Below are 19,638 nucleotides of genomic sequence, written 5' to 3' on the forward strand. Positions count from 1 at the left end.
TCTGCGTTCCGCCGCCACCCCCCCCGGGGCTGCCCCGGTGCCGTCACCCGGGGGCTCCGTCGCGCTCCGGGGACCGGCAGTGCCCTCTGCAGGCGGTCGGGCCGGGCCGAGATGACCGCCCGGTCCTTCCTGCCACGCCGCCGGCCCGGCACAGACGGGGCCTGGCGGCTCCGCGGCCCCCGCCCGCTCCCGGTGCCACGAGGTGAGCGCGGTCCGCGCCGTCGGGGCGACGGGAGGGAACGGTGCGGCGGAGCGCGACCGCGGAGCACCGAAATAGCGCAGCGGTTAAAAATAGCGGCGGGGCCGTGCGGGGCGGGGGCTGCGGCCTCGGGGCCCGGGAGGGCGGTGTGGGGCTGCGGGAAGCATCGGGGGGATGGGGATGGGGGGTGGGGGGGGAGGAGTGGGGAACGAAACCTTCTGCCTCCGGTTGGAAGCGGTGGGGCTGCGGCGGGACCCCGTGCGGGACGGGAAGGGATGCGGGGGGGGCTCCGCCACGGGGGCACCGGAAGGCGGCGGGGCCGTGGGAGGACGGTTTCGGGCTGGGGGTTTCGGTGGCAGCGGCGGGGAGGGGATTTTTTGGCGGATTTCCCCCCTCCGAAGCCTCCGCCTCTGCGGGAACCCCGAGCGGGTTCCGAACCCCCGGGATAGATCCGAACCCCCGGGACGGCTCTGAGCCCCCGGGATGGGTCCGAACCCCCGGGATGGGTCCGGCGGTGCGGTTGGAGGGGGACGGACGGACGGACGGACGGACAGACGGACAGGTGACCGCAGGGCTGGAGCCGGGTGGAGGTGAGGCAGGTGGGCGGACGGAACGATGGACGGACAGACGGAACGATGGACGGACGGATGGAGATGCAGCTCCGTGCACCGCGCCGCGCTCGGGTAAAGCAAAAGGGAACGGCCGCAGGTGCCCGGTACCGGCGGCAGAGGCGGGGATGAACGAACCGGGAGCGAACACCGGGGCACCGGGGGAACCGGGAGAGGCGGGGGCCGGCCCGGAGCGGAGCCCCCCGCCCTCCTCGCTGACATAACGTCTGCGGGGCGGTGTTTGCATTGGCAGCGCACGGCGGCGGCTCACACTTTCCACCCGCTCCGGGCAGCGGCCGCGCCGGGCTCTGAGTCAGGAGCGCTCCGGGGGGGTCGGGGTGAGGCGAGGTGAGCGCGGGGCCGGGCCGCCCTCTGCCGTCCCCCCGGGGCCCGGAGGCGGCCGCACGGGTCGGAACGGGACCCCCGGCCGGCACCTGCCGGGGGCCGCTGCGGAGGGGAGAGCTCCGCCCGCACCGTTCACCGGCACTGCGGGGCCGGGGGGGGGGGGGCTCCGCGCCCGGTGCCCGCTTCTCAGTGCCAGTCGGTGCACGGCGCCCGCTTTCCCGTTCTCCGGTGCCCGGCTCTTCAGCCCCGTTCCCCGTTCTCCATCCCGGTGCTCGGTTATCCGTCCCCCGCTTTTCCTTTCTCAGTCCGCCGCTCATTCCGTTCTCCGTTTCGGTGCCCCGTTCCCCACTCTCCGTTTTCCCGTTCTCCATCCCGGTGCCCGCTTCCCCGTTCTCCCCCCATCCCCCGCAGCCGGCACCGAGCGGGGCGGGCCCGGAGCTCCGCGGCCGCAGCGGGCGGAGCGCTCAGCGCCTGGCACCGGGCGCGGCACCGGGCGCGGCACCGCCGGACCGGGCTCCCCCCAGCGGGGGGCGGCCCCGGTGTGAGCGCGCTCCCTCCCCGCCGCCCCCCCCCGGCGCTCTGACTCAGCTCTTCCTCCCCCCGCTCCCCGCGGCCGGGCCCCACCGCTCCGCTCCCCGCCGGCCCCGAGGGGGGGGGGGGTTGGGGGGGGCTGGGTGGGGGGGGGGGGGGGACACGCCGCCGCCCTCCCCCGAGGGAAGGGGGGGGACGGCACGGGGGGGTGACGGACAGCCCTCTTCGCCAATAGGAGGCGGGCGGTGCGGCGCGCTGCCCAATGGGCGCGGAGGGGGCGGGCGCTTCCTGGAGGCGGCGGAGGGGGGGGCCGGGCGGGGCGGCGGTGCAGGTGGAGGCGGAGGCGGGGCTGCGGCCCCGGGACCGGCGCTGGGCGGGGCGGGGCGCGCAGGTGAGCGCGGAGCGCGCAGGTGGAGAGCGGCGGAGGCGCGGAGCGGGCGGGGGGAGCGCGGGGCCCGACGGACCGACGGCTCTGTCTGTACGGAGGGAGCGACGGACGCACCGCTACCGGCCCGGTGCCCGCAGCCCGGCCCCGGTGAGTCGCGCCGTTCCGGTGCTCCGCGGCGGGGCCGGTGCCGCTCGGTGCGCTCCGTCCCGGGTTTGGCTCACGGGGCGGTACGGCCGTTCCGTGCCCGGTTCCCGGTGCGGTTCCCGGTACGGTTCTCGATTACGGTTCTCGATGGCTCCGTTCGCTCCGCGTACCGGGAGCGGCGGGGACGGGAACTGCCGGCGGACGCGGACACGTCGGCGGGCGCGGTGCCAGGAGGGGGGGGGGTGGGGGGCTGCGCGCACCGCTCGGGACTCGGCGAGCGATCCCGGGGCTGCGGCGGCGGCGGCGGATAACCGGGCACCGGGACGCGTCCCCTCCTCTCGCCCTGACCGTGCCGGCGCTGCCGGTTCGCCGCTCCGGTGCTCCCGGCCCACGCGTGGCACCGTCCCGAGGATCGGTGGCGGCTGAGCCCCTCGGGAAGCACAGACAGAGGGGGTGCCGAGCCCTGAGCGCCCCCAACCCCCCTCCGCTGCGCTCTGTCCCCATTGGTGTCCCCGCATCCCCGTGTCCTTCTGCGTGGGGCCTGCCGAGGACCTGCCCTGCCCCGCTGAGCTCACGGTTGGGAATGACACCCGATGGCACAACCGGGGCCGCGCTGATGGTTCACCCAATTCCAGGCAGTCTGCGTGGGGGTGCCCACGGTGCCCGCCCCCCCCACACCCCCCCCTTCGGGCACCCTGAGCTCTGTGGACTCTGCCCTGCACCCAGCTCTGTGCTGTGCTCCCCCCGGGCCGCTGCCCCCGCTGCTGTTTGTCCGGGGCGGGGTGCGGTGTTTACCCTCACACCAAACAACGGCTGCTGTCTTGGGCTGTGGCTGCCCTTGACCGGGGGGCTGCTCCCTTTTGGGGTGAGGGGATGTGGGGCTGCGCTCTTTGGGTACCCGGGGCCCCTCCTGGCCTCGAGCTCTGGGTGCCGCCTTTGGGTTCGGTGCCTTCGGGTTGAGTCTCGCCGTGCCTCAGTTTCCCATAGCAGAGCCAGGCTGGTGGCTCTCTGGGCACAGCTCCCACATGGTGGGTGGGGGTCTTACGGGTTGGGGTCCCCCCCGGTGCCCGCTGAGGGCACGCGGTGGTGGTAGCTCTGAGTACGGAAAGAGGGGAACTTCAGCTTGGAGCCCAGAGAAGGGGAAGCTGTGGGGCTGCAGAGGGATGTGGGGCAGTGGGACTGCGCTGTGGGGGCTCTGTGCAGCGAGAAGGGGCAGCTCCTGGGCTGGGGGGCGTGGGGGGGGGGACGGAGCGGGTTAACCTGGCTGCTGCCACGCTGAGGCCTGGGGGAGGTGACCAGCGGGTTGGGGGCGTGGAGAAAAGCATCCGGGGGGGGGCTCTGAGGGCTTTGCAGGGCACCCCCCCCTCTCGTTCTGCAGGCAGCAGTGCTGAGCCCGAAGCTGAGGACGCGGCTCTGCCAGCTGCTGCCATGCACCCTCGGTGCACACGTGGCACACGAAGGCCCCGAGCGCACACACGCGGGGGGTTGGGGGGGGGAAGTGGGGGAGGGTGGTGGGCGCAGCCCCGCAGCCCGGCCCTGGAGGGTGGGTGGGTGTCCTCAGACGGAGCAGGAACTTCTCCTTCGGGGCGGCGGTGGATGATGAAACCACGCAGAAATCTCTCTCCTGGCAGCGCTGGCTGCTGGCGGGAGCCCCCGGGAGCGCTCGCACTCCCCCAGTGCCGGGGCCTTTCCATAGAAACCCCCCCCCTCCCCAGTGGAGCGCTGGTGGAGGAGGGGGGGTGTGGGGGGTGGGAGCGGGGCTGCCGTCCCCGCAGCTCCCGTGTCCCTGGGGCAGAGCCGCATCCCCGCGTTGAGCTGCGTGTCCACACCCCGCTGAGCCCCGGGGCGACCGGGGACGGAGCGAGGGGCCGGGCTGAGACCCGTCCAACTCGCTTCGTGCCAGGGAGGTGACGCTGGGGTGGCCGGGGGGGGGTGGGTGGGGTGAAGTGTGTGTGTGTGGGGGGGGGGGGGGGGTGAAGCGGCCGTGCCCGTCCCCAGCTGTGCCCGGTGACCTTCAGCGCGCCGAGGACCCGGTGGCACAACGCCGTCCCCCCTCCGGTGCCGCGGGGAGCCGTGGGGAGCCGTGGGCAACGGTGTCCCCGGGGAGCCACCAGCGTGACGGGTTGGGGCCGTGGGAGGGAGGGAGGGGAGGGGGGCGGGGGGGGGACTGAGCCGTGGCGAGGGAAAATGAAAGCAGGTGATGCGGAAGGAGAAGTAGGTCAGAGCGCTGGCCTCTCCCGGCAGGCTCAGCTGTGCGTGCTCCGCGCTGCCCCGGCCGTCCCCGCTGCGTCCCCATGGGCAGCGGCTGCAGGCGGCGGTGAGTGGTGGTGGTGGTGGTGGTGGTGGGTGGTGGTGGTGGGAGGGGGGGGTCCGGGTGCCGCCCGCCCTCTGTGCCACGGGATGGCACGGAGCACCGCGGGGCTGAGAGCGTTCCGTGCCGTCCCCCCCGGTGCTGTCCCCGTGGTCGGTCCGTGCGGCGATGCTGTGGTGTGGATGGGTGTGGGGATGCTGCGCTCTATGGGATGGGGATGGGGAAAGGAAAAGGGGGATTCCCGGCCCGGGTGGCTCAGTTGGGGACATCCCGGTTTGGGGACACCGTGGGGACGGCCCCACGTGCCGTGGCCTGGCTGCGTGTCCAGCTCTGCGCTGCGGGATGTGTCGCTTCCACAAGGTTGGGGGGGAAGGTGGGGGGGGGGGGGTGGAGGTCTCAGTGCTGTGCGGATCGGGGGGTGGGGGGGTACAGCCGTGCTAAGTGGGCTCGGGGGGGATTAGAGCCGCCTGCCCCCTCCCTCCCGCCCCGGATCAGCTGTGGGCAGCGGGGAGCTGGAGGCAGCTGCGTGGGGGCGGAAGCTGGGCTATTTCGGGGGGTGTAAGGGGGGGCTGCGGGCTGGCACTGTCCTTGCTGGGTGACCCCATGGGATGGAGCGTCGGGGCCTGTCTTATGGCAGCAGTTCTGGGTGCTCAGGGGGCCGCCAGGATGGGTGGGGGGCAACGTCACCCCCCTCCCCCCTCTCCAGCGGGGCTGTGCGGTGGGACCTGGGGGTCTGACTGCCCCCCAAGGGGCTCTTTCTGTGCGCCGTGGGGTGGTGGGAGCGGAGCTGCCCCGTTTGGGTCCCACTGCCCATGGGGCCCGTGGGGCAGAAGCAGGAGCACAGTGCTCTCCGGTGCCCCACTCCCACCATCCTGGCCGCAGGAGGTCCATTTGGAGCTCTGCTCCCCCCTCAGCCCCTCCCTGCCCCACACGCGCTTCGGGGTGAACCCCACTGGGACGGTCGGACCCCGTGGTTGCTGTTGACCATTTCCTTCCTGTTCCCCCTCAGGCTCCGTTTCAACAACCCCTTCCTTCCCCGTTCCTTCCTCCTGCCTCCATGCAGCTCCGTGTCCGGGTGCAGCCGAGGACAGCGCAGCGTCCGACCTCATCTGCCCCATCCCCCCCCCCATGGGACACCCGGGGTCAGCAGCTCCAGGAGTGGGGCGCTCCGTGGGGCGCTCCTCACACCCTCCATCCCGGTGCTGTTGGGGGCCGTCAGGATCCCAATGGTGGCCGTGGTTCGGTGCCCGCGCTGCCCTATGGACCGGTGCTGTGCCGGTGCTGGGATGCTTTTGGGGCCGTGTCCCATCCCGGCTCCGTGCATCCCAAACGGTGCCAGGTGAGGATGCAGCGTGGCTCTCCAGCAGCCCAGCGGACACCGGAGAGATCCCCATAGGGTGCACCCCCCCATCCCCCCCCTCTCCCCCCCCCCAGCTGGGTGCTGCACCCCCTCTGCGGCCGGCGCTGGCGCCGGGGATGGTTGCAACACCCCCAGGGTGGGGGGGCCGCGGTGAGTCACCCCCAATGGGGCCCGGCCACCAACGGGAACCCTGAGTCAGGGCTGCGTGCCCATGTGAGCCCCTCCCTGCCCGCCTCGCCCACCTTATCTCCCGCCCTTAGCACCTGGCACACCTGGGCCAGGGGGGGCTGGCGCCGTTCCCCTCCTTTATGGGGAGCAAAGGGCAGGGTTGGCAGGCAGGTGCCACGCTCCCTCCCTCCCTCATGGGCTTCTTGGTGTGGGTCCTATGCCCACCTCCGGGGTCCTGCGCCCACCTCCGGGTCCTGGCAGCCCGGAGCATCACGGTGCGCTGGGAACGCAGCTGCTGAGCTGCAGTGACACGGAGGTGCCCACGGAGACGCCATGGGGTGGCTGCTGCCCCTCTGCGTGCCCTCCCGTGGGGCTGAGCTCTTGCACAACGCACAGCAGCTTCTTTCTGAGAACGTTGCTGGAGGGCCCCCCCCCCTCCCCCCACCATTACACCCCCCCCCCCCCCCCCCCCGACATGTGGGGCAGCTGCAGTGCTCTTCCCCTTTCTGCCTCCTGCCGCCCTCCCTGTGGCTGGCACGGCTGCGTGGGGCTGTGGGTGGGATCTGAAGGGGGGGGGGGGGGGAAGGTGGGCAGCCCCACTGCGGCCCCATGGCACTGCCCATCCGGGTGCTGTGTTGGTGTGGGCGGCCGGGGCGGGTGCTGGGGTGTGGGGCTGCAGCTCGGGTGCTAATTGCTGTTTGGCTGGGGACGCAGAGGGTGTAATTATGGGGGCATTGCAAGAAGCCTGAGCCTGCCCCGGGGAGTGGAGCGGGGGGCCGGGGGGGGGGGGGGGGGGGGGGGGCGGTGGGCTGTGCCCATGGGGTGTGGAATGGAGGAGGATGGGTGCCGTGGGGTGGCTGGGGCCATCTGAGAGCCCCCCTCCCTGGGTCACGGTGTGCTCATGGTTTTGGTGCCAGGCTCCCCGCAGCAGCCGTGTCTGCCACTATACTGTGTGATAGGACCCGTGGGCTCAGCACTGGGGTCAGATATAGGGGCACAGCTGCAACCGGGGATGGCTTGGTATTGGGGTCTGCTATGAGGGCGCAGCAGGACCCACGGGTTGGGCATTGGGGCTGGCTATGGGGGCGCAGCAGGACCCTTGGGCCTAGCAGTGGGGCTGGCTATGGGGGCACAGCAGGTCCCATGGATGGGATGGCTGTAAGGGGCACGGCACGACCTATAGGCCTAGCAGTGGGGCTGGCTATGGGGTCACAGTAGGACTCTTGGAGGTGACTGTAGTGGCACAGCAGGACCCATGGATTGCCTGGCATTGGGGCTGGCTATGGGGGCACAGCAGCACCTGTGGGGCTGGCTACGGGGTCATAGCAGGACCCGTGGATGGGCTGGTATTGGGGCTGGCTATGGGGTCACAGCAGCACCCATAGATGGCCTGGCTATGGGGACACAGCAGCACCTGTAGGGCTGGCTACGGGGGCACAACAGCATCCATGGATGGGCTGGCTATTGGGACACAGCAGGACCCGTGGATGGGCTGGTATTGGGGCCAGCTATGGGGTCACAGCAGCACCTGTGGGGCTGGCTATAGGGGCACAACAGTACCCATGGATGGCCTGGCACTGGGGCTGGCTATAGGGGCACAGCAGCACCTGTAGGGCTGGCTATGGTGGCACAGCAGCACCCATGGATGGGCTGGCACTGGGGCTGGCTATGGGGTCACAGCAGGACCCTTGGGGCTGGCTATAGGGTCACAGCAGGACCCATGGATGACCTGGCAATGGGGCTGGCTATGGTGGCACAGCAGCACCCATGGATGGACTGGCACTGGGGCTGGCTATGGGGTCACAGCAGGACCCTTGGGGCTGGCTATGGGGTCACAGCAGGACCTATGGATGACCTGGCACTGGGGCTGCCTATGGGGTCACAGCAGGACCCTTGGGGCTGGCTATAGGGTCACAGCAGCACCCATGGATGGGCTGGCAATGGGTCTGGCTATGGTGGCACAGCAGCACCAGCAGCACCCATGGATAGTCTGGCAATGGGGCTATGGTGGCACAGCAGCTATGGTGGCACAGCAGCACCCATGGATGGACTGGCTATGGGGTCACCGCAGGACCCTTGGGGCTGGCTATGGGGTCACAGCAGCACCCATAGATGGCCTGGCTTTGGGGACACAGCAGCACCCATGGATGACCTGGCACTGGGGCTATGGTGGCACAGCAGCACCCATGGATGGCCTGGCACTGGGGCTGCCTATGGGGTCACAGCAGGACCTATGGATGACCTGGCAATGGGGCTGGCTATGGGGTCACAGCAGGACCCTTGGGGCTGGCTATAGGGTCACAGCAGCACCCATAGATGGCCTGGCTTTGGGGACACAGCAGCACCCGTGGATGGGCTGGCACTGGGGCTGGCTATGGGGTCACCGCAGGACCCTTGGGGCTGGCTATGGGGTCACAGCAGCACCCATAGATGGCCTGGCTTTGGGGACACAGCAGCACCCATGGATGGGCTGGCACTGGGGCTATGGTGGCACAGCAGCTATGGTGGCACAGCAGCACCCATGGGCCTGGCGCAGTCGGGGCTGGCTATGGTGCAGAGCAGGACGGGCATGCGCAGGGGGCCGGGGACAGGCCGTGGCACGCCGCACCGAGCCCAGCCCTGCGGTGGCAGCCCGGCTCCTGGCCGTGGCCGGCAGTGAGCAGCCGGCACCCATCGCCCAGCCCCGGGGCGGCGGGAGGGCCGGGAGCTGCACGGTGCCACCGCGGCGATGGGGAGGGGATGGCTGCGGTGCGGTGCCAACCGTGCCGGCACCCCTGGGAATTTCCTGCGCTGGGAAGGGGGGGGGGGGGGGGAGGAAGGGGGGGGTCGGGGTTCCCCCTCGCCCCGTTCCGGGTTGGCGTCGGCTGCAGAAGGGTTAATGCTGTGTGTGTTCTGGGAAGCGGGGCTGGGAGGTGCGTGACCCGGGGTGTGGGCGTCGACTCCTTTTGAGGTGGGATCCGAGCTGAAGTGCAGCGGGGAGCGGGGCCAAGTTCACACAGCAGCACCCTGCACCCTTCCCTGCCTCTGCCGGAGCAGCGCCCGGCCACGCGGGCACAGGCGCCAGGTGAGCGGTGCGCCCACCCCGCTGCCACCCGGGGGGGCGGTGGGGATGTGGGGCTGGGGGGGGATGTGGGGTGACCACGGCGCCGTTTCCGGGTGGCTTTGGGGCTGGCGGTGGGATGCCGGCGTCGAGCGAACCCCGCGGAGGGATGGGAGGGGTGGGATGGGTGGCACCGCACGGCCACCGCGGCGTCCCCTCTGCCGGCACGTGGCACGGGGATGGCTTTGGGGGTAGGTCGGGGTCGGGGTGGCTGGGATGGGGCCCTACGGGTGGTGGGTGGGCCCTGCTGGGTGAGGGGCGGCGGGTCCCCGCTGCAGGAGGTGGTGGGGACGGCGGTGGGGACGCGGCCTTGAGCGCTGCGTTGCGCGGCGTGGGGCTGAGCACCAGGATGGGGCCGTGCCGTGATGTGCGCCCGCACGGCCCACGCTGCTGAGGGCTCAGCCCCACGGCCGTGGGGAGCTCGAGGTTTGGGGGGCAGCTGGGTGGGCGCGCGACGAGATGGGGTCCCGCTATGGGGCGCCTCACCCCCCTGGCTGTGGGGCGGGTGGGTGCTGTTTACCCTCTCATCTCTTCAACCCATTTCCTCTCTTGTGTGCTCGCTGTTTTCTTCTTTCAAAGAGTGGGGACCGCTTCCCCAGCCCTCATCCGGGCTCCCCTTCGGCACCGGGACCCCCAGGACCCCCACCCACCCATTGGGCACACATTGGGGCCACCAACCCGGCCGGAGCCCACCCGTCACCCACTGCCTCACTCCAACGGGTGCTGTTGGGCAGAGGGGCTGCTCAGCCCCCATCCCACAGTCGTGCCGACCCTATGTGACACCCGGGTTGGCTTTGGGGATGGGTGGGTGGGGGGACGCCCGGCCCGCCTGGGTCCCTTCCCGGCTCCCAAAGGGCGCAGGGCCCCGTGGGGCGAGGGGCCGGGCGCTGCGCTCACCTTCCTGGCTGACTCATTCTCCCCACTGTGGCTGTGAAGTCCCTCGAGAGTGCAGCAGCAGCCGGGAGCACCCCGAGGTGGGGGCAGCGCTCCCCAGGACCCCCCCCCCCCCCCTCCCCAACCCCCATCCACCCCAAATCCACCCGCATGCAGCGGGGAGGGCACGGCCTGGGGTCCCTCCGTGCCACGGTCTGGGTGCGGGTTGGCCCCGTGCCCGCGTGCAGGCTGCGGCCCCACGGCGCGGTGGGGCTGGCAGGTGCCGTGGGGCCGGCGGTGCGGTGTCAGGGTGACCCGCAGCCATTGTTCCCGTTGCAGCGTGCTGGGGGCACGGCTGCCCGTTCGGCACGGGGAGCGAATCCCCCCCCCGCCCCCCCCCCCTCCATTTCCCCAACCCCGCGTGGCCGCCGAGGGCGAAACGGGGCCCGGCTGCGGGCATTGACGTAACCGAGAAAGTGCTGCTCTTGGGGGGGGGGGATGGCGAAGTGGGGGGGGGGGACAGCGTGGTGCTCCCCTCCCCATCACTCTGCCCCCACGGTGGCATCGTCCCCATGTGCCATCCGAGGGTCTCCGTGGGGCTGAGGGCGGCTCGGACACCTTCACACCTTGTTGCTCCCCCGCCCCCCCAACCCCCCAGTTTCCTTATCACCGCTGCGATCTCCTCGATGGCACCCGCTCAGCATGTGACTTCGCTCCCGTGGGGAGGATGCGCGGGGGGGGGGGGGGGGGGGGGCCGGGGTGTCGGGGGAGAAGCGGCGGACGGGCGGTTGGGCGCGATGGAAAATCCCCCTCCTGTCACCTCCCCGCCCCCAGCGCCGGGCCTTCATCCGCGGGTATCCGCCCGGGGGTCCCGACTCCATCCTTCGCCCCCCGCTTTGCCATCAGCGGATGGAGCGCTGGAGATTTGTGCGCCCCCCCCTCCCGTCTCTCCTCCCCAGAACGGCAGCGATGTGTGAGCAGCGGCCTGGGAGCAGCGCTGCGGTGCCGGAGGGGGGGGGGGCTTTGCGCGCCGCTGGACCCCCCCCCCCGCGTAAAGCAGCACCCGGCGGTGCCGGCACTGCGGCCAGGAGGAGCTGCGGGGCGCAGGGATGCGGAGTGCGACGCACACGAGTCCGTCTGTCCGTCCTGCCACCGCGTGCCTCCCGTCGCGCCTCAGCCCCGGGTTTCTCGATGGCACCGCGTCCCCGGCCCCCCCCCCCCCTCCCACGAAGCGCAGCGCGCTCACCTCCCCTAATCCCCCCCCCCCCCCGCTGCTAATCCCGCTGATCCCATCGGGGCTGTCGCAGCCTGTTGGCTCCCGGCGCCCTGATGCTTTAATCGCCCCTAATCCCCTCGCCCCCGCCTCGTGGGCACCGCGGACCCCCGCAGGGGTGGGCACGGGGACGTCGGACGGCGCCGGCATCCCGGGCGGTCGGCGCTGCCCGCTTCTCAGTTTCAGGGGCGGCTGCCGCCTGCCCTGCCGGTCGGGCCTGCTCGGCAGCGCGGGGCGGCTCCGCAGCCGGTTGCTCCGGGGCCGTTCCCAGCCGCCTGCCGAGGCAGCCCCAGCTTGGCGAGCACCCAAGCGCAGGGAGCGGCCGGCGCGGGGATGGGGATGGGCTCCTGCGCCGGGGGCCTCCGGCCGCGCCGCCCCTCCGCGGGCAAGAGGGGGCACGTCCCCCCCGCCCGCCGACGGCACCGCGCGGCTTGGCACGGCCGCGGCGCCGGGCTTCGGTTCGGATCGGCCCGACCCGACCCGGCCCGGCCCGTCCCGTCCCCATGGAGATGGGCGCAGCTCGGCACGGCGCGGCGATGTCCGGCGGCGCGGTTTGGCTCTGCACGGCTGTGCTCTGTGGTGCAATTGGGTTTTGCTCCGTGGCACGGTTGGGTGTTGCTCTGTGGCACAGCCTGGTTTTGCTTTATGGTACCGGTTCGTTTTGCTCTGCGTGGCGCAGCCTGCTTGTGCTCCATGGCACAACTTGGCTTTGCTCGATGGCACCGCATGGTTTTGCTCCATGGCACAGCTTGGCTTTGCTCCACGGCACAACCTGGCTTTGCTCTATGGCGTATCCTGGTTTTGCTCCATGGCACCTCATGGTTTTCCTCCATGGCACAGCCTGGCTTTGTTCTATGGCACAACCTGGCTTTCCTATGTGGCACAACTGGGTTTTGCTCCATGGCACTGTTTGGTTCTACTCTCTGGCACAGCCTGGTTTTGCTCTGTAGCTCAACCTGGTTTCGCTCCGTGGCACATCCTGGCTTTCCTCCGTGGCACAGCCTGGTTTTGCCCCATGGCACAGCCTGGTTTTGCCCCATGGCGCAGTCAGGCTTTCCTCCGTGGCACAGTCAGGCTTTGCCCCATGGCACAGTCAGGCTATGCCCCATGGCACAGCCTGGCTTTCCTCCGTGGCACAGCCTGGCTTTCCCCCATGGCACAGCCCGCACCCGATGCTCAGACACGGCGATGCCACACACTCGGTGCTGCCTTTTGCCACCAGACAGACCCTTTCCTGGTGTCACCAAGCAGCCACGGAGCACCGTGCCGTGCACCAGGACACGATCCGAGCTGCAGCCCCGCTGCCACCATCCCCACGCTCAGCACTCAGGACTGCATCCCTCACCCACCCAGGGTGCATGCTTTGCCACCTGTGTCACTCCAGGTGTCATCCCCAAAGCACGACACGGCATGGACTCCCTTCCCCCCCCCCCGCCTCTCCCCTTGCCCCCCCGGTGCCGGTAACGCCGTGATGGGCACAACCTGCCCTATGGGACAGCCAGCCTGGGGAGGCCACAGCGCTGCTTTTATGGCAGCGCTGACGCAAAGCTCTGCCAGCTGCAGCGTGGGAAAGGCCCTGCTCACGCAGGCTGGGCTTGGCTGGGCGAGGAGCGGCCCGGGGCTGGGGCAAAGCGTAGGGAGGGGGCTGGGCCCCCACTGGGAGTGGGGGCAGGAACCCAGAGCTGCGCTGATCCTAATCTGCGGGCAGGAAGCGCGGCCCCGTCTTCCCAGCCCGGTTGGGCTCCGCGGGGCGGCCCCCGGCCCTGGGGGGGGGGCCCCCTCTTCCCGGCACTGCCGCCCACCCGCGTTCCCAGGACGGGGAGATGCGCCCTGCGGGGCGGGGGGCTGCGGTGGGGTGGGCCGGGGGGCTGCGGTGGGGTGGGCAGGCAGGAAGCGCAGCGCCTCGACGCCGCTCAAAGGCGCCGCGCTGAGATTTCCCCCTTTGCTGCGGTCGCTTTGGGGGCGGCGGTGGAGGGAGGAGGGAGGGGGGATGCGGTGGGGGGCCCGACAGCGGCACGCGTCGGTTCCACGGCATCCAACCGAAGTTTGGGTGCTCGGGGGTGATGCTGAGCCGTGCGCCCCTCCGGCACGCTGCTGTTGGGGCGCCCACCCTGCAGCAGAGCTGATGCTTTGGCACCCGTGGGTGCTGCATGGTGGGATGAGGTTTCCTTGCACCGCAGCAGAGCTGGCGCTTTGGCACCCATGGGTGCTGCATGGTGGAAGGAGCTTCTTCACACCGCAGCACTGCAGCAGAGCTGATCCTTTGGCACCCGTGGGTGCTGCATGGTGGAAGGAACTTCTTTGCACTGCAGCAGTGCAGCAGAACTGCCACTTTGGCACCCATGGGTGCTGCATGGTGGAAGGAGATTCTTCACAGCACAGCACTGCAGCAGAGCTGCTGCTTTGGCACCCATGGGTGCTGCATGGTGGCAACGAGTCTCCTTGCACTGCAGCAGAGCTGGCGCTTTGGCACCCATGGGTGGGATGAAGTTTCCTTGCGCCGCAGCAGAGCTGCTGCTTTGGCACCCATGGGTGCTGCATGGTGGCAACGAGTCTTCTTGCGCCGCAGCAGAGCTGCTGCTTTGGCACCCATGGGTGCTGCATGGTGGCAACGAGTCTGCTTGCACCGCAGCAGAGCTGGCGCTTTGGCACCCATGGGTGGGATGAAGTTTCCTTGCACCACAGCAGAGCTGCTGCTTTGGCACCCATGGGTGCTGCATGGTGGCAACGAGTCTCCCTGCACTGCAGCAGAGCCGATGCTTTGGCGCCCAGGGGTACCGCCCGATGCTGATCCCCCCACCGCCCCCTTATGCTCCCGCAGGTGAGGACGATGGCGAGCCCCGAGGACGACCTGATCGGCATCCCCTTCCCCGAGCACAGCAGCGAGCTGCTGAGCAGCCTGAACGAGCAGCGGCACCTCGGGGTGCTGTGCGACGTCACCATCAAGACGCAGGGCTTGGAGTACCGCACGCACCGCGCCGTGCTGGCCGCCTGCAGCCGCTACTTCAAGAAGCTGTTCGCGGGGCCGGGGCCGGGCCAGGAGGTCTGCGAGTTGGACTTTGTGGGGCCGGAGGCGTTGGGAGCTCTGCTGGAGTTCGCCTACACCGCCACGCTGACCATCAGCAGCTCCAACATGGGCGAGGTGCTGCAGGCAGCCCAGCTGCTGGAGATCCCGTGCGTCATCGCCGCCTGCGCCGACATCCTGCAGTGCCACGGCTTGGAAGCTCCCGGCCCCGATGACGACGACTGCGAGCGCGCCCGTCGGTACCTGGAGGCGTTCGCCACCCTCCCCGACGGGGACGCCCCCGCCGCTCCCCCCGCCCGCCCCGCCGCTCGCCGCAGCAAGAAGACCCGCAAGTTCCTGCAGGCGCGCGGCGCTCGCCTCAACAACCACAGCGAGGAGCCGCCCGCCGAGGCCGAAGGCTCCCACAGCCCCCTGCCCGCCCCGCAGCCCCCTTCTCCACCCCCGGCGCCCGAGGGCTTGGCGCAGCCCTACGAGCCCTTCGAGGTGCCCGAGGAGGAGGAGCTGCCGCCGCACGCCTTCCCCTTCCCGTACCAGATGTCACCCGAGGAGGGCGGCTCGGACGACGACGCCATCGACCCCGACCTGATGGCGTATCTGAGCTCGCTGCACCACGAGGCGCTGGCGCCCGGGCTGGATAGCCCCGATAAATTGGTGCGCAAACGGCGTTCCCAAATGCCCCAGGAGTGCCCCGTGTGCCACAAAGTCATCCACGGCGCCGGCAAGCTGCCGCGCCACATGCGCACGCACACGGGGGAGAAGCCCTTCGCCTGCCAGGTGTGCGGCGTGCGCTTCACGCGGTGAGTGCCGCGGTCATGGAGGTGCCCCCTGCGTGTCCCCAACCCCACGTGTGCCCTGGGTGCCCGCCGGGTCCCCTGCCCCATGTGTCCCCTGGGTGCCCGCGGTGTCCCCTGAGTGCTCATGGTGTGCCCTGGGTGCCCATGGGGTCCTCAGGGTGCCCATGGAGTCATCTGGGTGCCCATGGGGTCCCCTGCCCCATGTGTCCCCTGGGTGCCCGCGGGGTCCCCTGAGTGCTCATGGTGTGCCCTGGGTGTCCATGGGGTCCTCAAGGTGCCCGTGGGGTCCTCTGGGTGCCCGTGGGGTCCTCTGGGTGCCTGTGGTGTCCCCTGGGTGCCCATGGGATCCTCCAGGTGCCCGTGGTGTCCCCTGGGTGCCCATGGGGTCCTCAGGGTGCCTATGGAGTCCTCTGGGTGCCCGCAGGGTCCCCTGCCCCATGTGACGCCTGGGTGCCCATGGTGTCCCCCAGGTGCCCATGGGGTCCTCAGGGTGCCCGTGGTGTGCCCTGGGTGTCCATGGTGTCCCCTGGGTGCCCGTGGGGTCATGTGGGTGCCCATAGTGTCCCCTGCCCCACATGTCCCCTGGGTGCCCGTGGTGTCCCCTTGGGGCTGTGCTGACCCCCAGCACGGGTCTTCCCCATGGAAGACCCCACATGGTCCCCATAGTGCGTTCCTTCCCTGGAGATGCCCATCGCACATCTCTGTCCCACTCTGTCCCCATAGCACACCCCTGTCCCAGTGGTGTCCCCACAGCACATCCCTGTGCTTCACTGTCCCCATAGCACACCCCTGTCCTGTTCCCATAGCTCACCCCTGTGCCACGCTGTCCCCATAGCACATCCCTGTCCCAGAGGTCCCCATGCTGTCCCCACAGCTCAGTCTTGTCCTATGCTGTCCCCATAGTACGTCCCTGTCTCACACTGTCCCCATAAGGTCCCCATACTGTCCCCATAGCTCACACCCCTGCCCCATGCTGTCCCTATGCTGTCCCCATAGCACATCCCTGCCCCATGCTGTCCCCATACTGTCCCCACAGCTCAGTCTTGTCTTATGCTGTCCCCACCGCACATCCCTGTCTCACAGTCCCCATAAGGTCCCCATGCTATCCCCACGGCTTCCCCCTGCCCCATGCTGTCCCCCTACTGTCCCCATAGCACATCCCTATCTCACACAGTCCCCATAAGGTCCCCATGCTGTCCCCAGAGCTCAGTCTTGTCCTATGCTGTCCCCACAGCACATCCCTGTCTCACAGTCCCCATAAGGTCCCCATACTGTCCCCATAGCTCACACCCTGCCCCATGCTGTCCCCATGCTGTCCCCATAGCACACCCCTGCCCCATGCTGTCCCCATGCTGTCCCCAAAGCACACCCCTGCCCCATGCTGTCCCCTTACTGTCCCCATAGCACACCCCTGCCCCATGCTGTCCCCACACCTCCCCCCTGCCCCATGCTGTCCCCCTACTGTCCCCATAGCTCACACCCCTGCCCCATGCTGTCCCCATGCTGTCCCCATAGCACACCCCTGCCCCATGCTGTCCCCCTACTGTCCCCATAGCACACCCCTGCCCCATGCTGTCCCCACACCTCCCCCCTGCCCCATGCTGTCCCCCTACTGTCCCCATAGCACACCCCTGCCCCATGCTGTCCCCATAGCACACCCCTGCCCCATGCTGTCCCCCTACTGTCCCCATAGCACACCCCTGCCCCATGCTGTCCCCATAGCACACCCCTGCCCCATGCTGTCTCCCTACTGTCCCCACACCTCCCCCCCGCCCCCCCCCGCCCCCATCTCACCCCACACCCCATCCGCGCCGCCTTACGCCCTCACCCTAACCCCCTCCTTCCCCCCCCCCCCCCTACGCCCCCTATAGGAACGACAAGCTGAAGATCCACATGCGCAAGCACACGGGCGAGCGGCCCTACTCGTGCCAGCACTGCAGCGCCCGCTTCCTGCACAGCTACGACCTGAAGAACCACATGCACCTGCACACGGGCGCGCGGCCCTACGAGTGCTACCTCTGCCACAAAGCCTTCGCCAAGGACGACCACCTGCAGCGGCACCTCAAGGGTCAGAACTGCCTGGAGGTCCGCACCCGACGCCGACGCCGCGAAGACCCCCCCCCTCCGCCGACCCCCGACGCGCCGCCCGGCATCGACCTCTCCAACGGGCGCCTGGAGGGGCTGCGCCTCTCCCTCGCTCGTTATTGGGGGCCGGCGCAGATAAAGGAGGAGGAGGAGGAGCCGGAGATGGAGATGGAGCCCGAGGCTGAAGAGGGGCCGCAGCCGGACGGCATGGTGCCCGTGGAGATGGTGTAGAGCGGCGGCCCCGGTGGGGAACGATGGGGGGCGGTGGGCTGAGCCGGGCTGAGCCGGGCCGGGCTGGGCTGGGCCGGGCCAGGGGATGCCAGGCTGAGCTGAGCCGGGCTGGGCTGAGCTGGGCTGGGCTGCACCGGGCCGGGCTGAGCTGTGCTGAGCTGAGCTGGGTTGTAGCAGGCTGGGCTGAGCTGGGCTGAGCCGTGCCGGGCTGAGCCGTGCCAGGCTGAGCTGTGCTGGGCTGAGCCATGCCAGGCCAAGCCATGCCAGGCCAAGCCGTGGCAGGCTGAGCTGTGCCAGGCCAACCTATACCAGGCTGAGCTGTGCTGGGCTGAGCTGTGCCAGGCCAAGCCTTGCCAGGCCAAGCCGTGGCAGGCTGAGCTGTGCCAGGCCAACCTATGCCAGGCTGAGCTGTGCTGGGCTGAGAGCTGTGCCAGACCGAGCCATGCCAGGCCAACCTATGCTAGACCAACCCATGCCGGGCCAAGCTGTGCTGGGCTGAGCCGTGCCAGGCCAACCCATGCCAGGCTGCACCGTGCAGGTCCGTGCCGAGCCGTGCAGGTCCGTGCCGAGCCGTGCTGGTCCGTGCCGAGCCGGTCCAAGCGGTCCAATCAGCACCGAACGGCAGAGTTCTGCGCTGTGCCGCTCCGGGCTGAGCGGAGCCGTTCCGTTCCGGGCTGCTCCGTGCCGGGCCGTATTACGCCCAGCGCAGCCCCGGCCGTGCCGTGCGGTACCGGGCCGGACCGGAGCGTACCGTCCCGCACCGGGCCGTACCCTCCGGGCGTGGGGAGGAGCGGAGCGGTCCCGCCCGTGTCCCGGAGCAGCGCTGCCCGCCGCGCCCCACCGCGCTCCGTTCCTGTTTTTCCCGTCACGGTTTGTTCTGAATTATGCAAAGGGGGAAATTCCCCCCTGGCGGATTTGCACAATGGGGCGGGGGGGGCCCCGCCGCCGCCGCCGCCGCCGCCGCCGCTCATTCCTTCCCCCCCCCACCCCGTATTCCCGGGGCAGCCCCCGCCGCCGTGCAGGGACCGGACCCCCCCCCTCCCCCCAACCCTTCCTCTCCCCCCGGTTCCATCCCCGGGAACCGAAGCGCGGCACCGGGCGGGGGTTCCCGGTGGGGCGGCGGGGGGGGTCCCCGCCGCTCGTCCCGCGCTGTATATAGCTTAACCCCGGAGCCCCCCCCCTCCCTTCCCCGAGCAGCCCCCCCCCGGCGAGCCCCCCTCGCCCCTGCACTCCCGGCTGCTTTCTCTCGTTGCACTATTCCGGGTGAGCCCCCCCGGGACCCCCCCCACCCCCTTCGGGGTGGCCGGGTTCCCCCCCTCCCCCCACACCCCCCGCCTGCCCTTTGCACATGGCCCCAGGGCGCACACCCGGGGGGGGGAGAGGGGGGGGGGGGGAAGGGGAAGGGGGGGACGACCGGCACTATTTGCCTACAAGCAGAGTTTATCTATATTTAAAACAAAACAAAAAAGATGATGTAATATATACCCACCCCCCCCCTCCCTACCCCAGGACCCCCTCCCCTCCCCCCCCTCCCCCCCCCCCCCCCCGCTGCTCCTCCTGACCCCCGCGCCTATCCCTGCCATGGGGTGATGGGGACGGGGGGGGACTCCCGTCGTGGCTTTAAAAGTGCCTTATGGGGAACTTGAATTTCTCGGCGACTTGAACCTCTCCGGTGTCGGAAACCGAACGGACCGCCCGCGGCCGCCGCCGGGTTTTTGTGCGGCGCTTCGGCGGTCTGTTTGGGTTTTTGGTTTTGTTTTTTTTGTTTTTTTTTTGGTTTTTTTTGTTTTTTTTGGTTTTTTTGTTTTTTTTTTGTTGTTGTTGTTTTGGTTTTTTTTGTTTTGTTTTATTTTCGTTTCGTTTCGTTTTTAAACGGAGGCTGCTTGATAATAAACGGAGAAGCAGGGAACCGCGCGCCCCCTCCCTCCGTCCGTCTGTCCGTCCCACGGCGCCCTGCGCGCCCCCGGGGTGTGGGGCTGGGAGTGGGGCTGGGAGTGAGTGGGGCACGGCGGGGTGCAGGTGGGGACGTTATGGGGGTGGACGTGGGGAAATGTGGGGATGGATTTGGGGACATAATGGGGATGGATTTGGGGACGGATTTGGGGACATAATGGGGATGGATTTGGGGACGGATTTGGGGACATAACGGGGATGGACATGGGGACACTGTGGGGATGGATTTGGGGAACTGTGGGGATGGAGG

At 69.8% G+C, this 19,638-nt stretch overlaps 1 protein-coding gene across 7 annotated transcripts; it reads left to right on the forward strand.

Annotated features, from left to right (window-relative positions):
• Positions 1 to 113: 113 nt before the first annotated feature.
• Positions 114 to 18,955, forward strand: ZBTB7B (zinc finger and BTB domain containing 7B). Of its 7 annotated transcripts, none has more exons than XM_046904042.1 (3): positions 114 to 882; positions 14,122 to 15,122; positions 16,991 to 18,955. In XM_046904042.1, exons 1-3 carry the CDS (start codon positions 835 to 837, stop codon positions 17,433 to 17,435), a joined length of 1,494 nt encoding a protein of 497 aa, XP_046759998.1. In that variant the 5' UTR covers positions 114 to 834; the 3' UTR covers positions 17,436 to 18,955. The 7 variants fall into 7 exon arrangements, with proteins under 7 accessions (XP_046759998.1, XP_040508552.1, XP_040508549.2 ...); XM_040652618.2 differs by having other exon boundaries at positions 114 to 202; XM_040652615.2 differs by lacking the exon at positions 114 to 882 and adding an exon at positions 1,919 to 2,218.
• The last annotated feature ends 683 nt before the right edge of the window (positions 18,956 to 19,638 follow it).

Source organism: Gallus gallus, chromosome 25 (assembly GCF_016699485.2).
Source record: "Gallus gallus isolate bGalGal1 chromosome 25, bGalGal1.mat.broiler.GRCg7b, whole genome shotgun sequence".
Classification (NCBI taxonomy): Eukaryota; Metazoa; Chordata; class Aves; order Galliformes; family Phasianidae; genus Gallus; species Gallus gallus.